Consider the following 25,213-nt stretch of genomic DNA (forward strand, 5'->3'; position numbering starts at 1 on the left):
GAAACATCACCATTTTTCTAACTGACATAAATGAGACTAAATCTTTCTTGTTTTACATCAGTTTGCACTACTGAAAAAAAATTCAAAAAAACCTGTTTTAAACTTGTCGTGGAAAACAATACTATTCCCAAGCACTGTTCAGGTGAAACTACTCAATCAGGTTTATTCATATATTGTGCACAATATAGAAAGCTTGTAGGACAATCAGTAATGAAGCAAGTCTGGATGCAAAAGCTCCCCAGGCAGAGAAACACATGAGTTTTATACCAAGGATAAAGAATTAACAACAAGTGGAGAGACAGTCTGGTTCTGATGCAGCTGCAGAAAACAACTTCCAACCTTCTACATGTAACCCAAATAATTCTTTTGGTGAGAGTTCATAAGCATTTCATATAACATGACTAACAGATATGACCTTATTGTAATCTTTCCATGGCAAACTTAAAATTTAAAAATCAAGTAATGACATCTGGCCTCTTTCCTAATCTCCTACTAAATCCGATTCTTTTGTCAAATCTGATTTTTTTGCTGTGTTGGTTCGCACTTCCAAACATAGTTTGAACTACAACAACCTGAACATGTCCCGCAGTAGAGGGCACAATGATGTCACACATAGAGAGTGTTCTCAGTGTTTTCCCAACTGCCATAAAAAAGAAGTAGGTGTGGATGTTAATGGTGGAGCACAGCTTATGATTTAAAAGTTGTCGTCCGACCGGAGCCAGCACATATACAACTCAAACCTTAATATTCCAATAATCCTTAAAACACTATGGTGGTTTATCGTCCCACTTGGGTGTATCAAGACACAGAATAGTGACATTTGTTGAGTATCAGTAACGTAAGTCGGATGGATGCAATCTGGACGTTAGGTCACATTTGAATCGGATACGTATCGGATGTCCAAGTGGCCTGGGTCGCATTAGAAAAGAATTTGACCTGTGTTGTTCTGACTGTCATGAAAAGATCAGATACAGGTCGCATTACGTCAAAAAAGTTGGAGTTGGGTCACTTCAGGCTGCAGTGTGGATTCAGCCTTTATAGAATAGGCTCAAATTGCACAAATTGCTTCACAAGTTAGGTCCTGTTTACATGATGATGATCCAACAAAAATTTTTTTTTTTTTTTTTCCCCATTTCTATTAACACATTCACATGAAAACATTCTAATTACAATCTTTGTTTACAGTAACGGTACACATTGACAAGGTGTAATGCCCTCACAACGCCACTATTTGACACCGGCATTGTCTGTGGTTTCTTCTTCTGTGGATTATAGGAAGCAGTTATGTTTTGTGTCATACTATGCATGAGCTAGGGATTCCCTGACAGAAAAGATCCATTTACTCTGTTTACAAGACAATGGACACCAATACGTTTTAGAACCGTTGCACTCTAGAACTTTTTCTCAAACTGTGCTGTCATCAGAGAAAACATTAGCTATTTTCATGTAAATGTACAGTACAAACACAACAAAACTCTTCCATTTGTCCCAGAAATTGTTGTTGTGTAAACAGGGCCTTAAATGTAAACAAGTATAAGGAAAAATAGAATTAGAATTACAGCTAGAATAACTGGAATTCCTTAAATCATCAATGTACAAGAAAGTGCAACAAAATTTAAAAATAGCAACTCTCAAAAGCAAATAAATAAACAAGTATATTTTAATAAATATTTTAAAAATATGTAATGAAAATATATCATTTGAACTGTTCAGAGTAACAATGGCTCTTGCGCAAAACGTTTTTTTAGTCTGTTTGTTCTTGTCTTTATTGCCCTGAAATGCCTAAATAAGAGTAAGAATTTGAAGAGGTGGAGACCAGGGTGAAAGGGGTCCCTGATAATGCTTATGATGCTGCAGAGGCAGCGAGTCCTATAGATCTCTTCCAGAGATGGAAGAGGGCACCCAATCAGTCTCTGGATGGTGTCTATATCCCTCTGGATCTGCTTCCTCTTGCCACAGTGCAGCTGTTGGACTGCAACCATATTGCTCAACAGCAACTCCACAGAGCAGGGCTAAAAGGACACCAAGAGTTCAGGTTATTCTTCTTGAGAATCCAAAAGAGGTTCAGTCTCAGCTCTGCCCTCTTCAGGACTGAAGTGGAGTTACCATTCCAAGTTTGATCTTCACTGATGAAGATGCCCAGAAACCTGAAATTTGGCTCTATCTCCACCTGTTCCCATTTATAAAAACAGGTCGAATGTCTGGTTTTCATCTCATAAAGTCGGCAGTCAGTTCCTTTCTCTTGGAGGTGTTCAAACGGAGGTTGTCGTGGTGAACCAGACAGAGTCATCTCCACTTGGATGTGGTTTCATATCCTCTGGAGATGAAGCACATTACTCTGGTATCATCGTCAAATTTATGATGGTATTCTTTGGGTGGGTGGAGGTACATTGGTGTGTAGAGGGAATACAGTAGGTATCTTGGCACATAGCCTTGTGGATAGCCAGTGCTGGTCCTCAGTGCTGAGGACAGGTGGGATCCTACTACAACCCTCTGGGAGCAGTGTCTCAGGAAGTCCATGATCCAGCAGCAGAAGTTTTTGGTGGGAGATCCGGGTCCCCAAGCTTGGTCTCCAATCCGCTTGGAATGGTGCTGAAGCTGAAGTCCAGGAAGAGGAGCCTCACTATTCCATGTCAACATGGTGTGCACAGCAGTAGCACTGGCATCCTGTTGGTTCTGTAGGCAAGCTGGGGGCTTGAGTGTGGATGGAAGGCATGAAATGATGCGACTCCGAATCAGGAATTTTACCTTCCTGGCTGATGTCTCAAAGCAGGTCCTGATGATGCAGATTAGTTCCACTGGTCGGTAGTCTTTGCGGCTGCGAAAGTTGTTACTTTTTGCCATGTGGGACAATGGTGAAGGGCTTTAAGCATGGTGGAACAGAGCACTGGGTGAGGAACTGATGAAAGATGCTGGTAAAAACCCCAGAACACACATTCTTTGTAATATCAAGGTTGCAAATTTACTTTGAGAACAGAAGAAATAATTGAGAAGTACCTAGATAAAAAAATTATATAATTTAATACATGGAGAGCCTTTGCATTTATCACATACATCCACAGCCCTCGGGTAAATGTCAGAAAGCCTAGATTTTGAGAAATGAACCCTACATACAACTTTGAATCAGACTAAGAAGATCAAATTTTGTCAATGGTGTCATTCCAGAGCTCCTTGCAAAGCTGGATTTCCAAATCTTTATCCCATACATTTTAAATTTTGACACCAAAGTTTTGTTTTCTAATGATTCAGTAGACATAGCCAATAATAGTGGCACAATTTTTTCTATAAACCTTTAATAAAATTCAATGGGAATCCCATTAGGGCCAGGGGCTTTAATTAACTGCATCACTTTTATTGATTTTATTACTTCCGCAAGGCAGTTGCCATATTAATAATATGAACCTCGACTATATAAAAGTAAGCGCTCAGTTTCTCTAGTAGAAATTAAACCAATTTCTGATTGAACACCCGTACGCTCTTCAGGTAATTCTGGTAAGGGATTTAAGGGATATCTTTGATCACATTTAGCAGTGACTGCCAATTCAGTTAGCCTTCAGTTGTATCTTTTATTAGAAAGAGGTGTAGTAACTTATTTGTCTCATGAGATAGGGCCAGAGTTTAGCGTAAGCTGGTGCGGTCTGGTACTGCGAATCGCTAAAAGATTCTGCTCCAGTATGCAGTACCGTGTGAACAGCTGCAGTAAAGCCTTCATTCAGAACGGCTGCACTTTGTGTCAGAATAGATCTCCTAGCAACAGGGAATGATGAACTTTAGAAAAAAATTTTTTACTGGTTGGGTTTCAGTTTCTCCACGGGTCAATAAGACCACTCTGCATCACGAAATCAGAGAATGCTTGAGCCATTAAAGATTTAGTTAATTTACGGGGATTAGATCGGTCTAACTCTGGATCAATGACACAATTTAAGTCACTCCCTAAAATTAGAAAATGAGAATCTAAACACTCAATAGTCTATGTGCAAAGTCAGTATCACCAATGTTTGGATAAATGAATATATCAGGGGAAACCCTCTCTCCAATTATTGCAGAAAAATTCCCCTATATGCCTCTCCCATTACGTGGTTTTAAGAACGACCACTAAGTGGTCGATTGGTTCGTTGGCTGGGAAAGATGGGCAGTCAAACCAAGAGGCAAAGCAGAGCATCCCAGTGGTCTTCCTTCATAAATAAGTAGAAGTTAAACTTGCACAATTCACCTAGTAGTTTTAAATCATTTCAAATGATGTTTTATACTCTGTCCTCCTCATATTTTTCTGGCACCAGGATAAATATTCGTACATTCTTTACATTTGTGTGTGCATTTGACCACTTATTTCCAAGTTTCCAAAGTTATGTACAACGTGTTTTTTCCAGTTTACAAATCGTGTTTCAGACATACAACTATCCAGTGTTACACACAAACAGCCTTACAGTAATTACAAGTCTAGTATTACATACACACCATTTTCTCACCATAGTTCTGGCACTTGAAACTTTAAGATTTACTTCACATAATAAAACATTTCTTTTGTGTTCAGAAGATCTGTGTTATGAAAATTTCAAAGACAATTGCCAGATCAAGCACTTTACCCAAGACGACTTCAGGTCTCTTATATTATCACAGCTGCGGAAACATCTAAACATTATCTGGAAACTTCTTTAATGGAAAAACACATGTTGCAGAAATGACCAAACACAGCAGATATAATCAGCAAATAAATGGTAAAAAGTATCATCAGTGCCATCAAAGATAAAATAAGGCTAAAAATGAAAACTTCTATTACATTGGCAACAATAATGGCTATTATTTTTTTTACTAAAGTATGTGGAACTCATTTATTTTATCAACATATTTCCAGAAAAGGCATCGCTCCAGTGACTCCACATCGTCAGGTCGAGACCGAAGCTACAGCACTGATTCTGCCGACATGCTTCCAAGCCGAATTAAAGAGGAGCCTTGGCTGCTTGAGATTTCTAACAACTTCCTTCAGCAGTACATCCAGTACCTGCAGAGCATGGGCTTCATTCTAGTCCAGGTCCGGCCTCCATCCCCTGCTCGCAGGTGTGTGATTGCAAGAATAGTTTCTTCGAGATTCCCCTTTTGATGGATTCTGGCAACCTTTGACCAACTAATTTTATTGGTTAAAAATGTTGAAGTGGCACTTTCAATCTAAACGCAGGTTTCCAAGCTTTGTGCTCTACTCACTAATCTCTCATCTCTCTGAAAGTATTGCCAGAGCACGTGCTGCCATGGTGAGCTCCATGTCATTGGAAGGAAGGATGTCCTTTTCTTATGTGAAGCAGAAGAGTGAAGACAACCCTAAGGTTAATATTCAATTGGCAAATGCAAAACTTGTTTGTAAACACATACACCGGAAACAAACTTAGAAATTAAGGTTTATTCCTGTGTGCTGCTGCAATCTCACTAACAATTGTCAATGTTTTTGAAGTTCCTCAAAAATATACTATCTCTTCTTGTGGTGAGATAAAAATGTTTTTCCTCTCGATATATGGGAAATTATGCCACAAAATCACATACTCAGAATATTGAAAAGGTTCATTGTGGAGAGACAAGGCCTTTAAATAGCTTTTCCAGGAGCACATGGAATTGAACCCACAACTTCTTGCACGATGATGGCAACGGTTATAAGAGTTCATCCCTCAATCGGCCGCCTCCTTAGTTGTGTTTTTGAACAAGACACTTCATCTGCATTGCCTGCTGGTGACTAGCAAGGAGAAACCCTGGATCTTAAATATTTTAAGGATAATTTAAGAGACAGGTCATTGATGTATTGCTCCATCAATTAACAGCTGGGTATTTAAAAAGTCAACCATTCTGAATTAAGCACATGCTTATCATGGAAATATATTCCAGTAGAGAATGTAAGGCTGTTTCCTGAATCTAATTTGCAGACCTCAGGATCTGGCACGACTTCGTATCACCTCCAGAGGGCGCTGCCAGGCGGGATCGTGTTGATGGAACTGGCTTTTCAGGTGAGACATTGATTATCAGTCCTTTTTGTTTAATAAATTAATAATTCAGTACATTGGAATAGGAATATTGTCTCGCAAAGCTAAAATTTGCAAAACAGTAAAGCGTTGCATAATCAATTTAACTCTAATCTTTAAGCATTTTTTATGTCGCAGACTTCTAGATGAGTTGAGTATCCACCTGAATGTTCTCCCTGGACTGGGACTCAAGCATTTTGCTAATCACAACTTGTGCTATACTGTTATTCTACCAGGGGTGTTACTTTTGTGTAAAGCAGTATGCACTGGAGTGTTCCCGCATCCCCATGGGCCAAACAGTCAACTCCCAGGTAAATATCACTGCTCGGCACATAGCAGAAACCATCATTCCCATTCTGTTTTACTGTACCTGAGTTCTCATTACAGATGTGCTCAAATATTTGCTTATATTCTGCTAATGTCAAAAAAAAATAACAGCTTTGCAATTACAGTGCTTTCATTAAATAGGAAATGAAATAAAAATCATTTTTAATTACTTGTTGTTTACACAATGAATCATAAAAAATTGTGACAGTGATGGTTGTAAACAGTTGCATAAGATATATTCATAATTCAACCATGGTGCTAGCGCTTATCTATCATTCATCAGCGTTTTGTTCCCACTTTGAAGCAACAAGTCTCTTATATTTGAGAGCGACTATGCGTGCGGCAATTTGGGGTAATGCCGCAAATCATAACTGATTTAATGAGCCACTCGCAGTTCCCCTGTACCACCCGTGTGTACTTAGAGCTGCATGGCTTAATCTTTGAGACAAGCATATGCTACTGGCAGGATCAACCAGGCAGACCCCCAGGCGAGCGTGCGTCACGGCTGCGGTTTTACTTAAGAACTGAGATTAAACATGTTTGAATTACAAACAACTTTTCATGAACTGTGCGCTGCTGTCAGAATTCTGGTGGAGCCAGCTGTCCAAAAAAAACCCCAGACACACCATCAATCCTCCTTCCAGGTTCGTGTATTTTTAGGCAGTTCATTTTTTTTGTTTGAAATGGAAAATGAAAAAAACAAAAAGAGACTTGTTTTTTCATTTTTCATTTATTAAACCAAAATCAAAAATGAGATAACGAGTCGTTATCTCATTTTTCATTAGTGCACAAAATAAAAATGGAAAAAACAGATAATGAGCACTCAATTTTCATTTTCATTTCATTTTTAACAAGTGGTCGGACCTGGAAGTTCCCTCTGCCCCGCACATCATATGGAGACCCATTTTTGTACACTCGTCCATAGCTGCATGCAATTAATTGATCATGATCACACAGAAAGCCATACACTCTGACTTTGTTTTGTATACAAAGCTAAAGTTGGCATCTGAATGTAGCTTCTGATTCAGTAAGTAGCTAAAAGGCTAGTCCACCCAATTTTTTGCAATCTTGATAGTTTTTAACCTGCTCTGGTTTAAAACCTAGAACATTCTGCATGTCATTCTGACTTTAATGTCAGAATTTGGATTTTTCAGAATCTGAAAAAAATTATCTTGCACAACAGTTGGTGTTAGAAAAATGTTATGGACCCGTTATCCTCTTCTGTAGTTTACCACCTCATAATATTTTTTCACATTTTTATAAGTGAAGTATGACTGTCCAATACGAAATGAAAACCTTTGTAACCTTCATGTGACTTTTTACTTGTAACTTATTAGACTCAACTGACTAAACATAATGAGCAACTTTTGAGTTGATTCTTTCCATTATTTCTTAGCTCTGGATTTATAAGCAAGAAACATTAAGATATTTATTCATATTTAATTTGTATCAACCTATATGTAGTCAGAGCATTAAACTCAAATCTTACAAAATAATCAGACACAAAATATTTTCAAAAAAATTTTTTTATTGCAATAACATACAAGCAGATATTCAGCCCATGTTTGGGGAATGATGAAAAAATATTCCTCTAATTTAAGTATATAAAAGATGAGGAGACAGTGAAGGTTAGGGTATGTTCACAAGAAGCCAATTGAAGGAAAGTGTATATTTCACACACACACAAAAAAAACTAAACTAAAGACTCGGGCCAACCATTTTTCTCCAGTACTATTTGTTTCTCACAGAAGCTTTACTGAAACTGACTTGTGATTGGCAGAAAATACTACAGCGTGAAACGAACAAAATTGTCTGTCTGCAGAGCGTAATGTCTCTATGTGATACGGTGACCAGACAGAACTTCTGGGTCAGACTGCTTGTCAAAAATGAAATCATGATAATAGAAATTGAGCGCTTGTTATCCCTTTTTTCCATGTTCGTTTATTGCACAAAATCATAATAAATCATAGTCAGAAATTGGATAACGACCGGTTATCCAATTTCTGATTTTGGTCTAATAAACATTTCACATTTCAAACAGAAAAAACAAACTGCCTGAAAATACACAGATCCTTCTGCTTCCTGTCATTTCCTTAAAGGTTTTCTCCAGTAGTAACATTCGGCTGTTGATCATGTGACTTGTCCAGTGCCAAAAAGTGTTCTAATTTTAGAACAATCCAATACATCCTTTTTGTGAGCCCCTTTCTTCTTCTGTCAAACAGCTGTGCCCTCCACTGTGTGTGCACACACACAAACTAATGCTGAAGAAAATTGAACCCTTTTAGCAAGTCTCTGTGTTTAAAATGACAGAAGCTGCTCTTTTTCTAACTTTGCTCCGTGTTTCACAGTGGACTCACTTTAACATGTCCACCTATGGAAGCTCCAATGACATCACTTCTGTTTGCAACAGACAGGTTGAGCTGTGTCCGTGGCTCCCCCCACCATGCAGTGTCACGGTCAACTAGGGGTGGCTCATTTATAGTGTCATTTATCACAAAAAATTTCTTATGACAATAAAAATTTTCCCAGGGTTTCCCCCAGTGCATTGTAAAATGTGAACAAACAGAGCTCAAATTCAAAGATTAAAGATTGCCATGGTAACTATGAACATTGTTCTTTGAACTTTTACCAAGTAAACTCTCCAGCTCCTTAAAATCTTCAGTTTAAATGTTAAACAATTTAAAATCTTTTTGTGTATTTTGTGTATTTCTGTGGTTTGTGTCAGAATATTAGCACATATGGGGCCCCTGGAGGCCTGCAGGGCCTTCTGGAGCTGCTGATTTAATTTGAATTAAATAGAAGTAAAAATAATTGATATTCATTCTATTTGTATTTTTCTTTTTTATTTGTTGTTTTTATGTCTCAACAGTTGTGGGTTTAAATGACATTTCACTGGCAATGTCTTCTCATAACTTAATTATATATATATATATATATATATACTTAACATCTTGTAATTCAAAAACACAGTGGACCGCCTCGGCACCCCGACCACCGGACTCAGCAAGTTTTCTGGGGGAAACCCTGCATCCTTTAACTTACACACTTATCCCTAGTTGACTGGTGAGGGCTGATATTATTGTTTTCTCAATAATATCCAATTAATGTTAAAAAATACAGACTTTATTATTAGAAAGCTTTTTTTTCCACTGTTTGTTCAATGAGAGCGTCAATAAATATCAGTAAATTCAAATATCTGTAAATCTTATATGAGAGAAATTAAAATTAAACATTTGTGGTTTAGAGTAAATACTTTTCTCCAAAGGCTTCTCTGAACTGGAGATACAGGTGAGTTTGTCTTCAGTCTGAGTCTTCAGTGGTTTACCACCTTGCACCTTCCCTCTAACCCTGAGTCTGTCTTCATGTCCTCAAGCAGATTGCTCCCAGGTAAAATATTTCACCTCACCGCATCTATGTACAAAAAAATGTTTAAATGTGCTACGCAATCAGTGTGTTCCCTTAATGCTGTTATGTTGTTGTCAGCATATCTAAGTAAAAATCTTAGAGGAGATTAATTCTGGACTCCCAGCATCAGAGTGGGGCCACCTACCCCCACTCTGATGGATGAGGTATCTGTGGTGAACGATGTCATCCAAGGTTTCTCTAGAGGTGTGTTACATTGATCAGGGGCCTCATGCATAAAAGAGTGTGAGGTTTTCACACTAAAACTTGGTGTACTTGGTGTAAATTTAGAAAATGCAGCGTGCAAACTAATTCAGATGCATAAAGCCGTGCACACACACCTTTTCTTTCTAAATCCTAATTTGCAGGAAATTGAGCACAACTGCTGGTCCGCCCTGTCACCACCCATAAATATATAATTAATATAAATACCTAGAAGTCTGTCACCAGGTGAAGCAATAACCATGGCAACGTCCTGGTTTGTAGCAGTATAAATATTTCTAATAGTAATAATAACTATATATTTGAGTTAAAAGGTGCTTTCATGACACGTAAGGTCACCTCACAAAAATAAAAATAATACATTTTAAAGAAAAACAATCCAAATAAAAAAAGAATTGAAATAAAGAGATCATGCAAATGCCTGTTTGAACAGCAGAGCGTTCTGCCAGGATTTAAAGACAGGCAGAGAGTCAGAGAGTCTTTGAGTGAGGAATGTGGACGTTTATTCTGAATAGTGGAATCATGTGGATAAGTTGTTCATTTACAGAATAGAGATGCTTTCTGTCCATAAGGCGCATTTACAAAGCAGGCCTGGCTGGACTGAAGGATGACTGTAGCTGGACCGTACCAGTACCACACGGCTCCTTCTTTAAGTTCTGCTCAGAGCTCCAGGATGATCAGTCTGGATTAATCTAGACGCTCATAAACCCTCATCAACATTTCCCAGCAGATCAATATGATCTCTGATCAATCGCTCCCTCTGAATCCTTCTCTTGGTGATGTTCTCCATCAGAGCCAAAGCTCTCCTCATTTACGCTGCACACCTTTGCACAGCTACTTGAATCTCCACACCTTGATCACCTTAAAATAATCAAACCTGTTTGGAGTTAATCTGCTCATCCAACCCTGTTTCCTTGTTCAGTCACAATGAAATGACCCCATAGATGCATTTCATGCTCTTTGGCGTACAGACCAATGCGATACATCCTTATGAGACAGAAACTGAGGAAAAGTGCTATTTACATTCTTGTGAGGTTTTCACATCCTTTTATTTTTATTTTGTGTGCGTGTTAGCTTATTGTCGGAGGATAAATGCGGTCCAGTTTCATAGTTTACGTTTAAACAATAAAACATTAAAGTCATAAAATAAACATCAGGTTTGGTGCTTCTTGGTCTAAATAACTGAATCTAGTCAGATTTCAGTGTATTTAGGTGAGTTCTGACGTTTTGGAGTTTGTTGTGGCTGCCACACATTTTCACACCAGGGAAAGAGTGTTTGTATATTTGAGCAAACTTTGACACAAAGTTAATTTTTATACATGCTTACTTGTGCGTATAATATGAGGCTGCACATTTTTTTGTGCGTACACATGCTTTATACATGAGACCACTGGTCTTGTAATCAAGGTGTGAGAATGTGAGTGTGAATGGGTGAATGGCTGAATGTACTCTAAAGAGCTTTGGGATCCTCTGGATTTGATAAAAGGTTATACAAGTACAGGAAATTCACTTGTAATGGGTCTGATGGTCTCAGGGGAAAAGAGTAAACCTGTCACATCTAGGCAACTGCTGAAATTGTGGAGGTGACCTTGTGAACAAATTATTACAGGAATTTAATTATTCTGCAGTGATGGCCTATATGAAGTGTCTTGGTTAATGTTGATCATTGTCCTGTTTTTGGCAGAGGTCCCCTGTTTCTGACTTACAGTGCAGAAATGGTTCATGTGAACAGTTTTATTCCAGACTTATTTTGAAGAGATGGCTATGCAGTGATAAGATTCTGTGATTGTCAAAGTTGGGACAGCAATGCATCATTTTCTAAGTCATTTATTAATTCTAAACAATCTGCTATATCTCCAATTTCCACACCAAGCTGTCAGTAGTGGTCCACGTGAAAACACATTGACTTTGAGATTACTGAATCATCAAAATATCTAACCTACTGCTTGGCAACATCAAGAGCTCCTGTGTGAATGACCATATTTTCAACTGCTGGATGTTCATTCATAATGCTCAGTGTTTTCTCAGACATATCAGACACCATGTGATGGGGAAAGTACTTTGTTTTCTGAATACAAAACAGTTTAATCCCTTTCAGTGCCCCATCACTCAGGAACTTTGGGGCATTTTCTTGCTCCTGAGCTGCTTTTGGAGGAACCTGTTTAGATGTTGCATCACACCTCTTCTTGGTGTTTAAAGTTGAGATTTCCCTCCTAGATTCTTGTTGAAGTGCTTGTTGTGGCTGCTGCAGCCTGCCGTTTCTTTCTCCTTGGTACCAGTGTTGAAGAGACGTTTCTCCAGAGTGCTGGCCGGACTGTTTGCAGACCTTGTCCTGTTAAAGATCTTCTCAGATCTGAAGGATGGGATTTACTTTTCAACTTTGCACTGAGAGTTCCAGAGGTGTGATGGGACATGTTTTAGCAGTTTGTCACTCCCTTAAATATTTTGAATCAATAATAAAGCCGTCTCATTTTGTAACAGCCGTATATGTGGTGTCTCTTTAAGATACTTTAGTGTAGCTGATGACGTCACACGTATGCGCCGCAGCTTCTCTGTGGAGAGCGAGGGAGAAACGTGCTAGACGGACATGTTGTTTGGACTCTGCTCATTTTATTTATGTTTGAAACTATAGCAGCCGTTCAACCGGGTTTTGCAAGGTTGTTGAAGTGCGTTTATTAAAGATAACACTGTGGAATTCCAGTACCAGTGTGGTTGCGAGTTTTTTTGATCGACCTGACGAGTCTGCCGCCTCCTCTCCTCCTTCAAACGTAACCCAAGCGTTACAATTTTCACATTTACTTCAAGTCGATGAGTCATTGAGTGTGGAGAATATAAAAGTAACTACAAAAACTGGGTGTCTAAAACAACTTCAAAAGGAAAATACTATCAAAGGATCAAAAGGGCAAACCTTTGATCCTTTGATAGAATCAAAAGGGTCCTTGAGGACCAGAGTCCTGCAACTTTTAGATTCGTCTCTTATCCAACAGACTTGGATTTAATGGCAAAACTGCCTCACTAGCCGATATCTAGTACTAGAGTCAAGTGTGCTGAAGCAGAGAGACATTTAAAGGGCAGGATACCGAGCCTCGAGGTCTGCATTTAAGTTCCACTGCTATAAAATGAAGTCATCGATCAGCTTCAGAGCCCGCCCAAAGCCCTGAAACTGCTTATGCAGGACACTTTATCAAAAGATTTGTGGAGCTGCTAATAGAAAACTAGCTTGAAAGGGTAGTGACTTTGAATGGTCCAGTTCAACAACCAAACCTTTATACTAACGTCTTTGTATTTATGTGAAACTGAGTTTTAACTTTAAATGAGTTGATTCTCATGATTGTCTCTATTTATTTCTGGGATTTATTTGGCTTCAAAAAGGCGTATTTGATAATTAAAACTTCTCAACCTTCAATATTGTTTAACAAAATGTTTTTACATCAGGCTACATGACTACCACATTGGCATAAGCTACTCAAAGTTGTAGTTGGTGATGTGCTGTCTGCTGCTGAGCATGATGTGGCCAAAACAAACCTCATTTTTACAAACGTCTTATGGGAACCCTCTGCAGGAGCACTGCTAAAATTATTTTAAGGCTCAAAATCAGCCCAGTACTGGTCCACATTGTCAGGCGAGAAAGAATTACCTAGTATAAATATAACTTTTAGCTATTGGAATTATGCCTAAAATAAATGAATTTAATCAAAGTATGTCAGGAATATGAATATGTGTATGTATCCCATCTTAACTGCCTGCTAAACAGCACAGTCAGAGATGCTATGAGTTTATAGCAGGTATACAAATGATCTAATCATCTGACTATGATTGCAGAAATCCACATTATTAGCAAAAACAGAGGGCCCCAAAACCAAATTTTGCTCAGGGCCCCAGGGAGGCTTGGTCAGCCCTGCTCTGTTTAGCTAAATAAAATTGTGGTCGTTCTTTATTTCTCAGCTTTTTTTTTTTTTTGCCTTTTCCACTCTTCTGATGTAGTTTTCTGTCTGATACATTGTCTCTAACCAACGTTGTGAATGGGTTGTGGCAAATCAACTTTTACATGCAGTCAACAGCTGCAGACCTGCAAAGTTCATGTTGCCTTCAGATTAACTTCAAGAACAGTATGTGTCAGGCATCGTAGAAAAGCTTTTCCAAAGACAAGCACCTGCATCCAAGCCATACCTTACCATGTGTAAAGCAAAGCCTCAGATAGTGATGTAAACTACACTGCTATGGGGCTCTGGAGCAGGGGAGATGGGTTTCCTGTATTGATGGATCCAGTTAACAAGTTTGGGTTCAGCAGTTGCCAGGAGAACAGTAACCCAACCTCCATTGTGCCAATACAGTTTGTACTTATTCATTAAAACGTCTCACAAGTTCTCACAAGCCTTTGAAACTTCATCAGTCTTCCTCTTCATTCATCTGTCTGTATCTTTATGTGTGCCAAATCCCACCTCATCTCATCTCTCCATCAGGGCACCCACCTCACCAAACTTCGTTGCAAGCCGTTTCCAGATGCCTCACCAATATGTGACTGTGCGGTATGTTCCTGCTACTCTTAAGAAGGGGTGTCTCACTACAATCAGGCTTCACCCATGTTCGCCAATCTGCTTGCTGCCATCAGTCTTGATCTCTTTCTTTGCACATCTACTGTCTGTCTCTTTATATCTACAAACTAATTAATTTGAGTGTTTTGCCCAGCCATTGTCAGTGACAGTAACCATGATTTTGGACTGTAAATAAGCAAGCATAACAAACACTTTCAATAACTAGGAAAAGCAAAGTCCTGAAACCTCAAATTTTTCAATTCAAATGTGAGCCAGATCTCTGTGATTTCATGTTCTTGCTTGACCTTTGACAGGCTTCTGCCTCCATGCTTGTTGGTTTGGCTGTGTTGGGTGTTTCAGCTAATTGTCTATGCATTCTTTCCAATTCTGTCTCATTCCTGTAAAAAAAAGGAAAAAATATATTTTTTATACTTTCCTTACATCTTTATCAGGTTGGAGTTTGATCAAAGGCTTTGGGGTCAAGTGACCAGAGCTACTTTCTGCTAAGAACCTGTTTATTTTTAGTTTTTGGCTTACGGGGTCATTCTGCTGTTGATCTGTCCGTATGAGCATACCTTTGGGACTGTTCCACATCTTCTTTACATGCTTTTTTTCCATGTGGTAATATGTTTGATTTAAAGCTTTTAAGTGACTGTTGATTCCGTTTTTTTATAGTCCCCTTATTTTATTTATTTTTTCTCCCCACCAGGGGGTCTTTTGTGGGCTCTAGTGTCCCTTATATGACAGTAGGCTGACAGGAAAGGGGGAGAGAGCGGGGGGGAAGACATGCAGCAAATGTTGGCCGGGTCCGGGAATTGAACCCACAACCGCTGCGTCGAGGCCTGAAGGCCTCCAAATGTGGGTCGTGCTATCCCCTAGGCCACCACAGCACGCCCTTTATAGTCCCCTTTTAATAAGGTTGGAACCTGATATGATTTTATTAAGTCCTACAAATGAATTGATGAAAAGATGAGAGGTAGAACCAAAAATCAATTTATTTTCATGAGTTTGGCTATAGAAAAGACATATTTGAGTTCCAGCCCCATGACCGTACCCTTTATCACAACCTGCTGTCCTGTCTGAACACTGTCAAATCAAGGCCACTTAAGCCATCAAGCCTAGAAATAAAGACATCAAAAACTCCCAATGTCTTTAGATATGTTCAACATATTTAGTTTATTGGGATCATCCTAAATAATATCTGCAAAGTCTTAAAATCAAATACATGGACCCCCTGTCGACTTATTCATGGTTCACCTCTGCATAACATTTGAAACCATTTTTTCAGCAATAAACATTATAGGCATATTTATGTTTCTTCATGCTGTGATCAAAATACATGTCTGACATTTCTGCAATCTCTCTTATAAGGTCTATGTTTACAGGTAGAAGGTATGTAACCTTGTTTATGCTTGCCTATAATTTATGATTAATGTTTTCATTCTGTTTTGATCATATTGCTTTCTATCTTTTCCTTCTATTGTGTCATCAATGATTACAGCTTCTCTTTATTATGATTCCTAATAAGGATACTTCCACTGTGCACAGCTGACAGGACATGGCCTGTTGCTCCTAATTTAGTTTAGAAAACGTTTAGAGTATTTAAAGCCCCGGACAGCATTTTGTGTACATGTATAAGTCATTGTACAAATACTATGTTGCCAAAAGTATTTGCTCACCTCCCTTGACTCGCATATGAGTTTTAGTGACATTCCATCCCTGATCCATTTGGTTCAATATGACGTGGGTCCACACTTTGCAGCTAGAACATCTTCTACTCTTCTGGGATGAAGGTCCACAAAGTTTAGGAGAGTTTATGGAGATTTTTGTCCATTCTTCCAGAAGTGCGTTTGTGAGGTCACGTACTGATGTTGGACGGGAAGGCCTGGCTCTCTGTCTCCGCTCTACTTCATCCCAAAGGTGTTCTATTGGGTTGAGGTCAGGACTCTGCAGGCCAGTCAAATTCATCCACACCAGACTTTATGGACCAATTTGTCTTGTTATCCTGAAGCATTCAGAATTCCTTTCACTGAACTAAGGGGCCAAGCCCAGCTCCTGAAAAACAACCCTACACCATAATCCTCCTTCCACCAAGCTTTACACTTAATACAATGCAGTCGGTCAAGTGTCAGTGTAAGTGTCAGTTTACAAGGCCTACCACTTTGTGGCTGAGTTGCTGTTGTTCCCAAACACTTCTATTTGTTGCACAGATGGCATCCTATCACAGTTCCTCGCTGGAATTCCTGAGATTGATCCATTGTTTATGAAAATAGTCTGCATGCCTAGGTGCTTCATTTTATACACTTGTGGCCATGAAAGGGATTGGAACACCTGATTCTGATGACTTGGATAGGTGAACAAATACTTTTGGCAATATAGTGTATATCTGTCGATAGAATAGCCAATTTTACTGAAGTAAGAATAGCTGTACATGAAAATAAAATTCCTCATGTACAATTAAAAAGTTGTCATTTAAAATAACTTTTTAAATGACAACTCTTCTGGCATAATTCAAGAGCACATATTTTCAGCCTGAAAGCAGGATTTCATGTCTTTTGTTCTCAAAACGTTTTATACTTGTGCTTACAAACAGCCAGTAATAACACTTGCATTATATTAGCTGAGAGGTTGCCAGGCGGCGGTACTTTTCTGTTCCAAGCGTGAGCAAAAAATTATTTGCAAGCAAGCAGAGAGGTTTGCAAGTGGAGACTTGATCCAAGTAGAGAAGGTTTGAGAAAGCACAGTGAATATTTGAAAGAGAGCAGAAGTTTGCAGTTGAAGCCTAACAAGTTTGGAGAAGAAAGACATGAAGTGCTGCTTTCAATCTGAAAATGTGTGCTCTCGAATTATGGCAGAAAGATTCCCCGATAGGCTACAGAATACCAATTTTAGTACGAGGCCTGCTCTTTTTTTATTTAGAAATGTTGTACATACATAAAAATAGAAAATACTGTGTGAATTCTAGGATTTCTGAATAGTTTAGTTAATTTGCACGATTAAAATACAAATCAACGATCTCAAGAAAAAAAAACAATGAAGAGGCAAAAGCTGTGGAAAATATACAACATCTTTTAAAGGAATCAAATGGCACAACAAACGTACATTTCCAAATCTCAGTTTTAATTAACATACAACTTTTGAAAGCAGCACCTACAATAAATGTAAATATATTCTTTAACAGTGCAAGCTGCCTCTACTAGCATTATATGTGTACTGCAAATTCACTTTGCCGGACAAATGCAGCAGTAAGCTCAACAGATAGACAAAGTAGGTTGTGTGAATATAAAAAAATCTAACTTTACCACAAACCAAGACTGTGAGGTACAGGCACATGCAGAGAGGGGGGGTTTGGTCCCCTGTCCCTTTTATGATTGATGCCTCAAGTGCTCTGTGTTGAGTTTTTTTTTTTTTTTTCCCTCAGTAATTTTTATTTAGTTATTTATTAAATTTTTTTTATCTGTACATCAAGAAGCATGCCTGTCCTGCTCAATAATAAAATTTAGCTAACAATAGCAGTTTAGCAAAATAAATGAATCTGGCTGTCCTTGATCGAATAATGACTGACCTGGTTCTCAGGGCCTCCATGTTGTTAAGACACAGCAGGGGAGAGGGGAGCAATTGCACCATCTAACTATCAAATTATAGGCAAGAATATGTATCTTTTTAATGTAGATGAGTTTGTGAATAAAGGTTCTAATTAAATGCTAAATGTACAATTTAATTTTTTTATTTATATTTGCTGAAACCATTAAATCAAATTGAATAGCATTGTTATAAATCATAGACGTAACATTTTGATTATTGGAAATGTTACATTCAAGCATTTATTGGGGACCCTGGAGATCTGGGGGTCCTAAGCAGGTGCTGAGTTTGTTGGGGGTTTTTTTTGCCTTGTACCAGTTTTGTAACAGACTATATTTGCCTTGCATTGTTCCCACATGATGAGAGTGACATAGAGATTAAACGTTAGATTCTTGATTAATGTGAGTTTCTGCCATGCTGTCTGGTGGTTTAGAATCTTGTTCCCCTTTGTAACTTTCCTGTCCCTTCAATGGTCTCTGCACAATCAAGGTGTGGTACATTTTTGGTTAAAATTTTCTTATTCTTCCTTCAGTGAAATAACTACAAATTGAACGGGTAGGCAAAACACGTGCATACAATATAGCGAATTACAATCTTCCAGCACCCAGTCCACTTACATCTAACCACTAGTTACAAATTAATTAGTTTATTTAAATAGTTTCTTGTGTGTCATTTTTACACAGGAAAGTTGTCTGCCCAGCCCCAGCCTGCAGGTACAATAGGTTTATCCCTTTTTTCTTTCTCCTAGCGTCTTCTGCAAGAAGCATATGGGATGCCTGATGTTACCTGTGATAGACTGCAGGAGTTTCTCATGATTCACTCTTGAGCTCCAGCATTAGTGGCAATTAATCTTTTAATGCAGGAGGATGCCTTAGAGGTTATTAAGAACATATTTAAATAAAGTAGAGTCAATATTCTGTGCAACTGAAAAGGCAACTTGTTGCTTATAATTCGATGATCATTCATAGTTCATCGCACTTTGACAAGCTAATGTCGGTATCAAAATCCCATTTGATTTTGGAGTGGAAGTACCTCATCTAGCAGGAATCATGCTGGAAGTCTTTCTGTGGCCTCCTTTGTCTTACAGCTGTGTTCACCCTTCTGTTGTAGCTGTCCATGCTCTTCACTGAAGAGTGTGATAAGGTGCGGGACCTGATGCACGTCCACTCCTTCAGCTATGACTTTCACCTGCGTGTGGCTCACCAGTACTTGGTCGGATGCCACATGACACTTCGCCAGGGCTACCAGCTTACGGACTTTCTCGATGACTTCATCTGCCATTACCCAGATATTCCCAAGTTTGGTCGCAATCACATCTTTCAAGGTGATTAACATCCACTGTAAATAGTAGGGCTTTCAGAAAAAATAAACTGCTTTATCTTTCAAATACAATACACCAAATTTCAGGTAATTTTGACGTGGAATTTTGTGAAGTTCATTACTTAAGGAAGGAAAGCTATCTTTCCAAAGGACGATTTTATAGTGGACTTAGTAGAGATCATTAAAAATCTTATGTTAGAATTTTTTGATGAAACACTATTTCTGTGTTATTTGTCAAAAATATTCTTTGAGTAATAAATCTACATAAAGCTGTTGGTCCTGATCCAACAAATAAAGAAATTAAAAGCAAAGACACAAAGCTAATAATTCCAATTAGTTTCTGATCATTTTGCAAACGTTGTTGTTGAAACTTAATTATTGTCTACAGAACTCGTATTTCTGTCACAATAAAAAAAAAAATCTCAATTATATTGGTGCAACAATAGTCCATCTATAGTTGATGTCTGGAAATGCCATATACTGATCATTTTCTTCACACTGGCATCTTCAAGAAACTGTTCTGTCTGCAGGCAGCGTGTTGGACGGAAGGCTAGAGAACAAAACCTACAAAAACGAGATTCTTCAGAAGTTTAGAATGGCCACAATAAAGTGGCTGATGTAAGCCATTTGATTCCTGACCGAATCCACAGTTCTGTCAGAATGATACTGAAATCTAAAATATGAATGACTTCTTTTAATATTTAATAGCCATAACAATGGCAAAAGTTCCTACATTTTTTTTATTGTGATGATATAAACCCTCCCATTCTCTCCAGTCACTAACCCTTTGTGGAGGTAATGAATATGTTTGCTTCCTGAAACATGTTAAGGCTTTGATTAAAAATGAAATAACATAAATATCTTACATATTTTTTGATATTTCTATAAAGGAAGCTTCTCAGTCTCCACGGGGATAATAACAGCTCACCAGCTCTACAACTATATCACTGACCACACCAGCACTTACGGCATGAAGCCTCTCCGCATGTCAAAGACTGCAGTTGCTACTGACAACAAAAAAGGGATGGCTGACCTCCATGAGTATGCACTGGTGGCTCTGTGGAACAGGTCAAAGCACATCCCAGTAAACCCTTAATAAACCGCCTCTGTTTATGTCTGACCAACTTAATGAAACATTCTGTCTGTTCTTGTGGTTTTGCTTCACATGCAGTTCGGGCTCCTACAAGGACCTGGAGGGCCTCCACCACCATGACGATTTTGACGTGTCTCTGGTAGTGTGCCACAACGCTGTTCCATTTGAGGAGCAGTCAGATGGGGAGAGGCATTTGCTAAGGTAGTAATGAGCAATAGAACAGTTATATACAGTAGAGACCAAAGGTTTGGACACATCTTCTCATTGAATTCAATTAGAAAGTGTGTCCAAACTTTTGGTCTGTACTGTGTATATATATATATATATATATATATATATATATATATGTATGTGTGTGAGAGAGAGAGAGAAAAGATATATAGTTATATATGTATAGATGGAAACTTATAGTATCTACATACATATATATATATATATATATATATATGGAGAGAGAGAGATATAGATACTCTTGCACGTCCCACTTTTCAGTTTTTATTCATAAAAAAGGTTTTGAATCATGTACAACTTTCTTTGAACATTGTATAACACACTGTGTTGGTCTTTCCAATAAAATATATTTATGTGGGGCGTGCTGTGGTGGCCCAGGGGGTTAGCATCTCCTACGTTTGGAGGCCTTAGTCCTTGACGCGGACGTCGCGGGTTCGACTCCTGGTCCCAGCGACCTTTGCTGCATGTCTTCCCCCTCTCCTCACTCTCTTCCCTGTCTGCCTACTGTCACAAAAAATACGAGCCACTAGCGCAGCAAAAACTCTTTGGAGAAAAAAAAATGGAGAAAAAAAAAAGTTTTAAGAATATATTTATGTTTCTGGTTGTAATGTGACAGAAATAATCAAACGGTCAAGGGGAGTATGAACACTTTTGCAGGCCACTATATATTATTCGTATGCATATGTATGCATATATAATATCCATTATATTATATCCATCATTTCTGTAGTATATTATGATGAGTACTGCTGTTTATCATTACCCATAATGCTTATCCTGTAGGTCCTAATTATGGATCTATTCAGTAATAGGTCCATAATCTAACAAACACGTCTATGTTGAAATATCTCAACATAGTATGAACTTCTTATTGTTGCTCAGTCTGTGCATTCTGCTTAACTGTTTTAAACTACTGGCTATAAACAATATTAGGGGTGTCCGGCTGTTTTTTTTGTAACTGTCAAAGGTTGGACTGAATGATAGAATTTTAATACCTGGTCATAATGTAATGGCTCAATGGTGTATAATGTATTAAATTTTAAGGATTTCCTGTCTTTTATATGTTTTTCTGTTCAGGTTGCGATTCTATGTAATCATGACAAGTCAAAGGGAGCTCTTCCCCCATCTCACCGCTGATATGCGCCGCTTCAAGAAGCTCCCCCAGATCTACCGGGATCCAAACGAGCAGGGAAGTCGGCTCCCCCGCGACCGAGCAGAGAGCAGCGGGTCAAGTGGAGATGGCCAGGATCTGTGGGAGGAAAGGTCATCTGAAGCTGCCACTATCTCAGCCCCTAGTGATGGCAATGAATTTTATCCTCTGACAGGGGGTGGGCCAGGGTGTCGGGGGCTGGTCTACAACTCCCCTCTATTCCCTTTGCTCAACAATGAGGTGGCTCTGGCTCGCAAACAGATCCAAGCCAGTGTGGAGCAGGCCATGGGTCACTGCCGCCGAGATAACCTGTGGAAGAGGCTGGTCCATGGAGACCCTGTGTCCCTAGACAAATTAAAGCTGGCCAAGCTGTCATTCACAGAACTGGAGGAGCTGCTGGAGGCTGTTCAGAGCCATTCAGTGGGGGATATTGACCCACAGCTGGTGAGAATATTTACCCTTTAAAGAAAGTAAAGTTAAGAACTAAAGAAATCCAGTCAGACTAAATCTCCTAAATTAAAGAGACAACATGTCAAGCGTTGTGACGGTTGACATGTCCATACCTTGTTGCTGTTAGTTTGTGTTGTTGTGTAAGCCAAATAGGTCCATTTGGTGAGATTTAATAAACATTCATGTTGCCATAAAGACATGGCAACATGATTAGCATGTTTCCTTACAATAACATTTTCTGCCACCTTGTTCATATGTTTATAAAATCAATGCCTTGTTTTGTCTAAGATTAAATCTCTGATCTAATTAGAGCATAGTGTTGAGGAGATGAGAATAGAAACACTTATGCATGTTTCTCAAGTCTAACCCGTTGTCCTTTCCCCAGGAGTAGTGAGTCAAAAGATTTTGTCAGGAACTGTAGGGGCTCCGCAGGGAGCAGAGTATTGACGGGGCAATAGGAACTGCTGATTTCAGCATTCTATGCACAAAATCATCCAGAATATTGTCTGACAAGAAAGGAATCATGGAATTACAAGTAATGTGGAGGCCTTTTGCAGAAGAAATCAATGCAACACAAAACTTCCTTTCTGGTTACATTATTTTATAAGTCTGTGTTGTTCACAGAGACTTTTTTTGGGAGAGATCATCTCAAATAATCAGAGAGCAGAGTTAAAGTCAACCATCCAGTTTATTAAAGCAAAAATATGTCACGAGTATATACAGAGAAACAGTCTACCGTTACAGCACTGGACCACAGCTATGTATCAGTCCTTAAGGGTCAACACAAAATGACCTCAAACAACCATGTCCAGCTCTTTTTTTTACTCCTACATTAGATGAGCTAAAGAGGTAATTTCCTTAACTTTATGTGTATGTGAGTTTATAAGTGTGTATATAGATAAAAACAAGAACTTTCAAAATACTGTACAACATTGTAACACGTTATATGAATTAAAAAGCAGTCTGATTAAAATATCAAAAACTTAAAACAGTAAAAACGTAAACAAGCAAACAGAATCCTATAAAATCTCCATCCTCTTTTTAGAAAATGTATTAAAATAACTTGAAAACCTTCTGACTGAATTAACACACTCAGTTAGAGTGGTCTAAAATATCACACACATCATGTCACATGGTTGATAAGAGACTGTTGTGTCACTGCAGGATTATTTCCTGACCATGAGTCCAGCATGGTACCAAAGTCTGATTAAAGTTCTACTCAGTCGATTCCCTCAGAGCTGCAGACACTTTGATGATAATGGCATCCAGTATTTGGTGAGTAAAATGACCCGGCGTTAATACAATGTTGAGAGATGGTTTTCAAACTGTACTTTTTACTTGTCAGCTGAAGTGTAATTATTCCTCATTTTACAAACTATGACTTTCTTTAAAATTGGCCCAACATTAAGCATAAACTTAGTTCAGTTCAGTTTTATTTGTATTGTACCAATTCACAACAAATGTCATTTCAAAGCACTTTCCAAAGATTCTATTAGTTCAGTCATACATACATTCTCCCATTAATCCTAGTTATCTAACTGCTCAATTAATTTTCAAAGTAGTTTAAAAAGTTTCTCTCTACAGAAAGCCAGCATATTGCATTGAGTCATTGATCAGTAGCATTCACTCCTCCTGGATGAGCACACAGTGGCAATCACTTGTGACATTGACTTTACAAAAATGCTTCATACCAAGAATGCATGTGGTGACAGAGGAGAGGAAAAAAACTCTCTAACAGGAAGAAACCTCCAGCAGAACCAGAACCTGGCACAGTAGAAGTGGTCATGTGACACAACTGACTGGGGGTTTGAGAAGAGAGAGCAGAATGTATAAGAAGAAACAAATGACTTGATGGCAGCATGATGCCCTCCTCCAGGAAAGAATCACAGCCAAACGGGACATCAGACCAGCTATAAGAGGAGAGAAAAGAAAAATAATACAGTTAAAATAACAGCAAATAATGCTAATCGGTGAGTACAAGAAGAAGAAACGAGGAAAATTGGTCCATTTATACTCCAGTAGCCTGAGGCAGCATAACTACAGAAATAGTTAAGGATAAACTAAGCCAGTCGGTTAAAGTACGACCCTTGTTAAATTTGTGGACGATACAAATACAGCAGGCTGTCAACTCATGATTGGATGAGTCTGCCTACAGGAACAGGGTGGAGCGACTGACAGCCTGCACAGTGCATCACGCTGGACTTGGCACAGCCAAGCCCAAGGAGCTCAAAGTGGATTTTAGAAGTAAAAAAGGTGAAGGTGTTAGCCTTCCATTTCTTGGTAGCAACATTATCATGAACAATCTGGCCTGGGAAGTAAACACAGCTAATGTGACAAAGAAGGCCCAGCAGAGACTCTTATTTCCTGAGAGTCCTCAGGAGAAATAACATTTGTCAAAAACCTTTGGAGTCTCTCCAGTAATCATCACATGTACTCAGAAGACCATCAGCTGCTCTCTGCCATTTCTTGAAGAACTGCACAGATTACGCTGCCTCAAAAAGAGCAGGAATAACTAAAAAGACTCTTAACACCATGGTTACAATTTGTTCCAACTGCTGAACAGCTGAACATAGAAAAGCAAGAACAAACAGACTGAAAAACAGTTTGTACCATAGCCGCCATCAGGGCATTAAATGCCAGCAGTGTTACATTTAATGTCATGATTATGTGCGATGGTTTTGTGTGAATGAATGTTGGTAAGGAAAGTCCATGTGTTTTTATGTTTCATAATGACAATCATTTTTTAAAGGTAAATATTATTAATGATTTTAGGCATTGTACCCAAACCAGTGGCACAACAACCATGTAAACATAGTCATTCATGTAAATGGTGTAAAAGGATGAGGTTGAAGTGTTTGTCTGAGTATAGATTGTCTGGCTAATTTAGATCCATGTC

The 25,213-nt window shown here is 38.6% G+C and overlaps 1 protein-coding gene across 7 annotated transcripts in view; it reads left to right on the plus strand.

Annotated features, from left to right (window-relative positions):
• The window catches only part of szt2 (SZT2 subunit of KICSTOR complex), a 139,594-nt gene that overhangs the window by 113,378 nt on the left and 1,003 nt on the right, over nt 1–25,213 (plus strand). For 6 of the 7 annotated variants that reach the window (XM_044130336.1, XM_044130331.1, XM_044130335.1 and 3 more), the window contains 10 exons: nt 4,856–5,058; nt 5,225–5,321; nt 5,910–5,990; nt 6,242–6,316; nt 14,420–14,485; nt 19,184–19,397; nt 20,284–20,461; nt 20,565–20,687; nt 21,795–22,311; nt 23,482–23,592. In XM_044130336.1, the coding sequence (XP_043986271.1) occupies nt 4,856–5,058; nt 5,225–5,321; nt 5,910–5,990; nt 6,242–6,316; nt 14,420–14,485; nt 19,184–19,397; nt 20,284–20,461; nt 20,565–20,687; nt 21,795–22,311; nt 23,482–23,592 (1,665 nt within the window). The remainder of the gene's footprint in view (nt 1–4,855; nt 5,059–5,224; nt 5,322–5,909; nt 5,991–6,241; nt 6,317–14,419; nt 14,486–19,183; nt 19,398–20,283; nt 20,462–20,564; nt 20,688–21,794; nt 22,312–23,481; nt 23,593–25,213) is intronic. The other variant, XM_044130338.1, reaches the window with a different exon arrangement.

Source organism: Gambusia affinis, linkage group LG10 (genome assembly GCF_019740435.1).
Source record: "Gambusia affinis linkage group LG10, SWU_Gaff_1.0, whole genome shotgun sequence".
In the NCBI taxonomy this organism is placed as follows: domain Eukaryota; kingdom Metazoa; phylum Chordata; class Actinopteri; order Cyprinodontiformes; family Poeciliidae; genus Gambusia; species Gambusia affinis.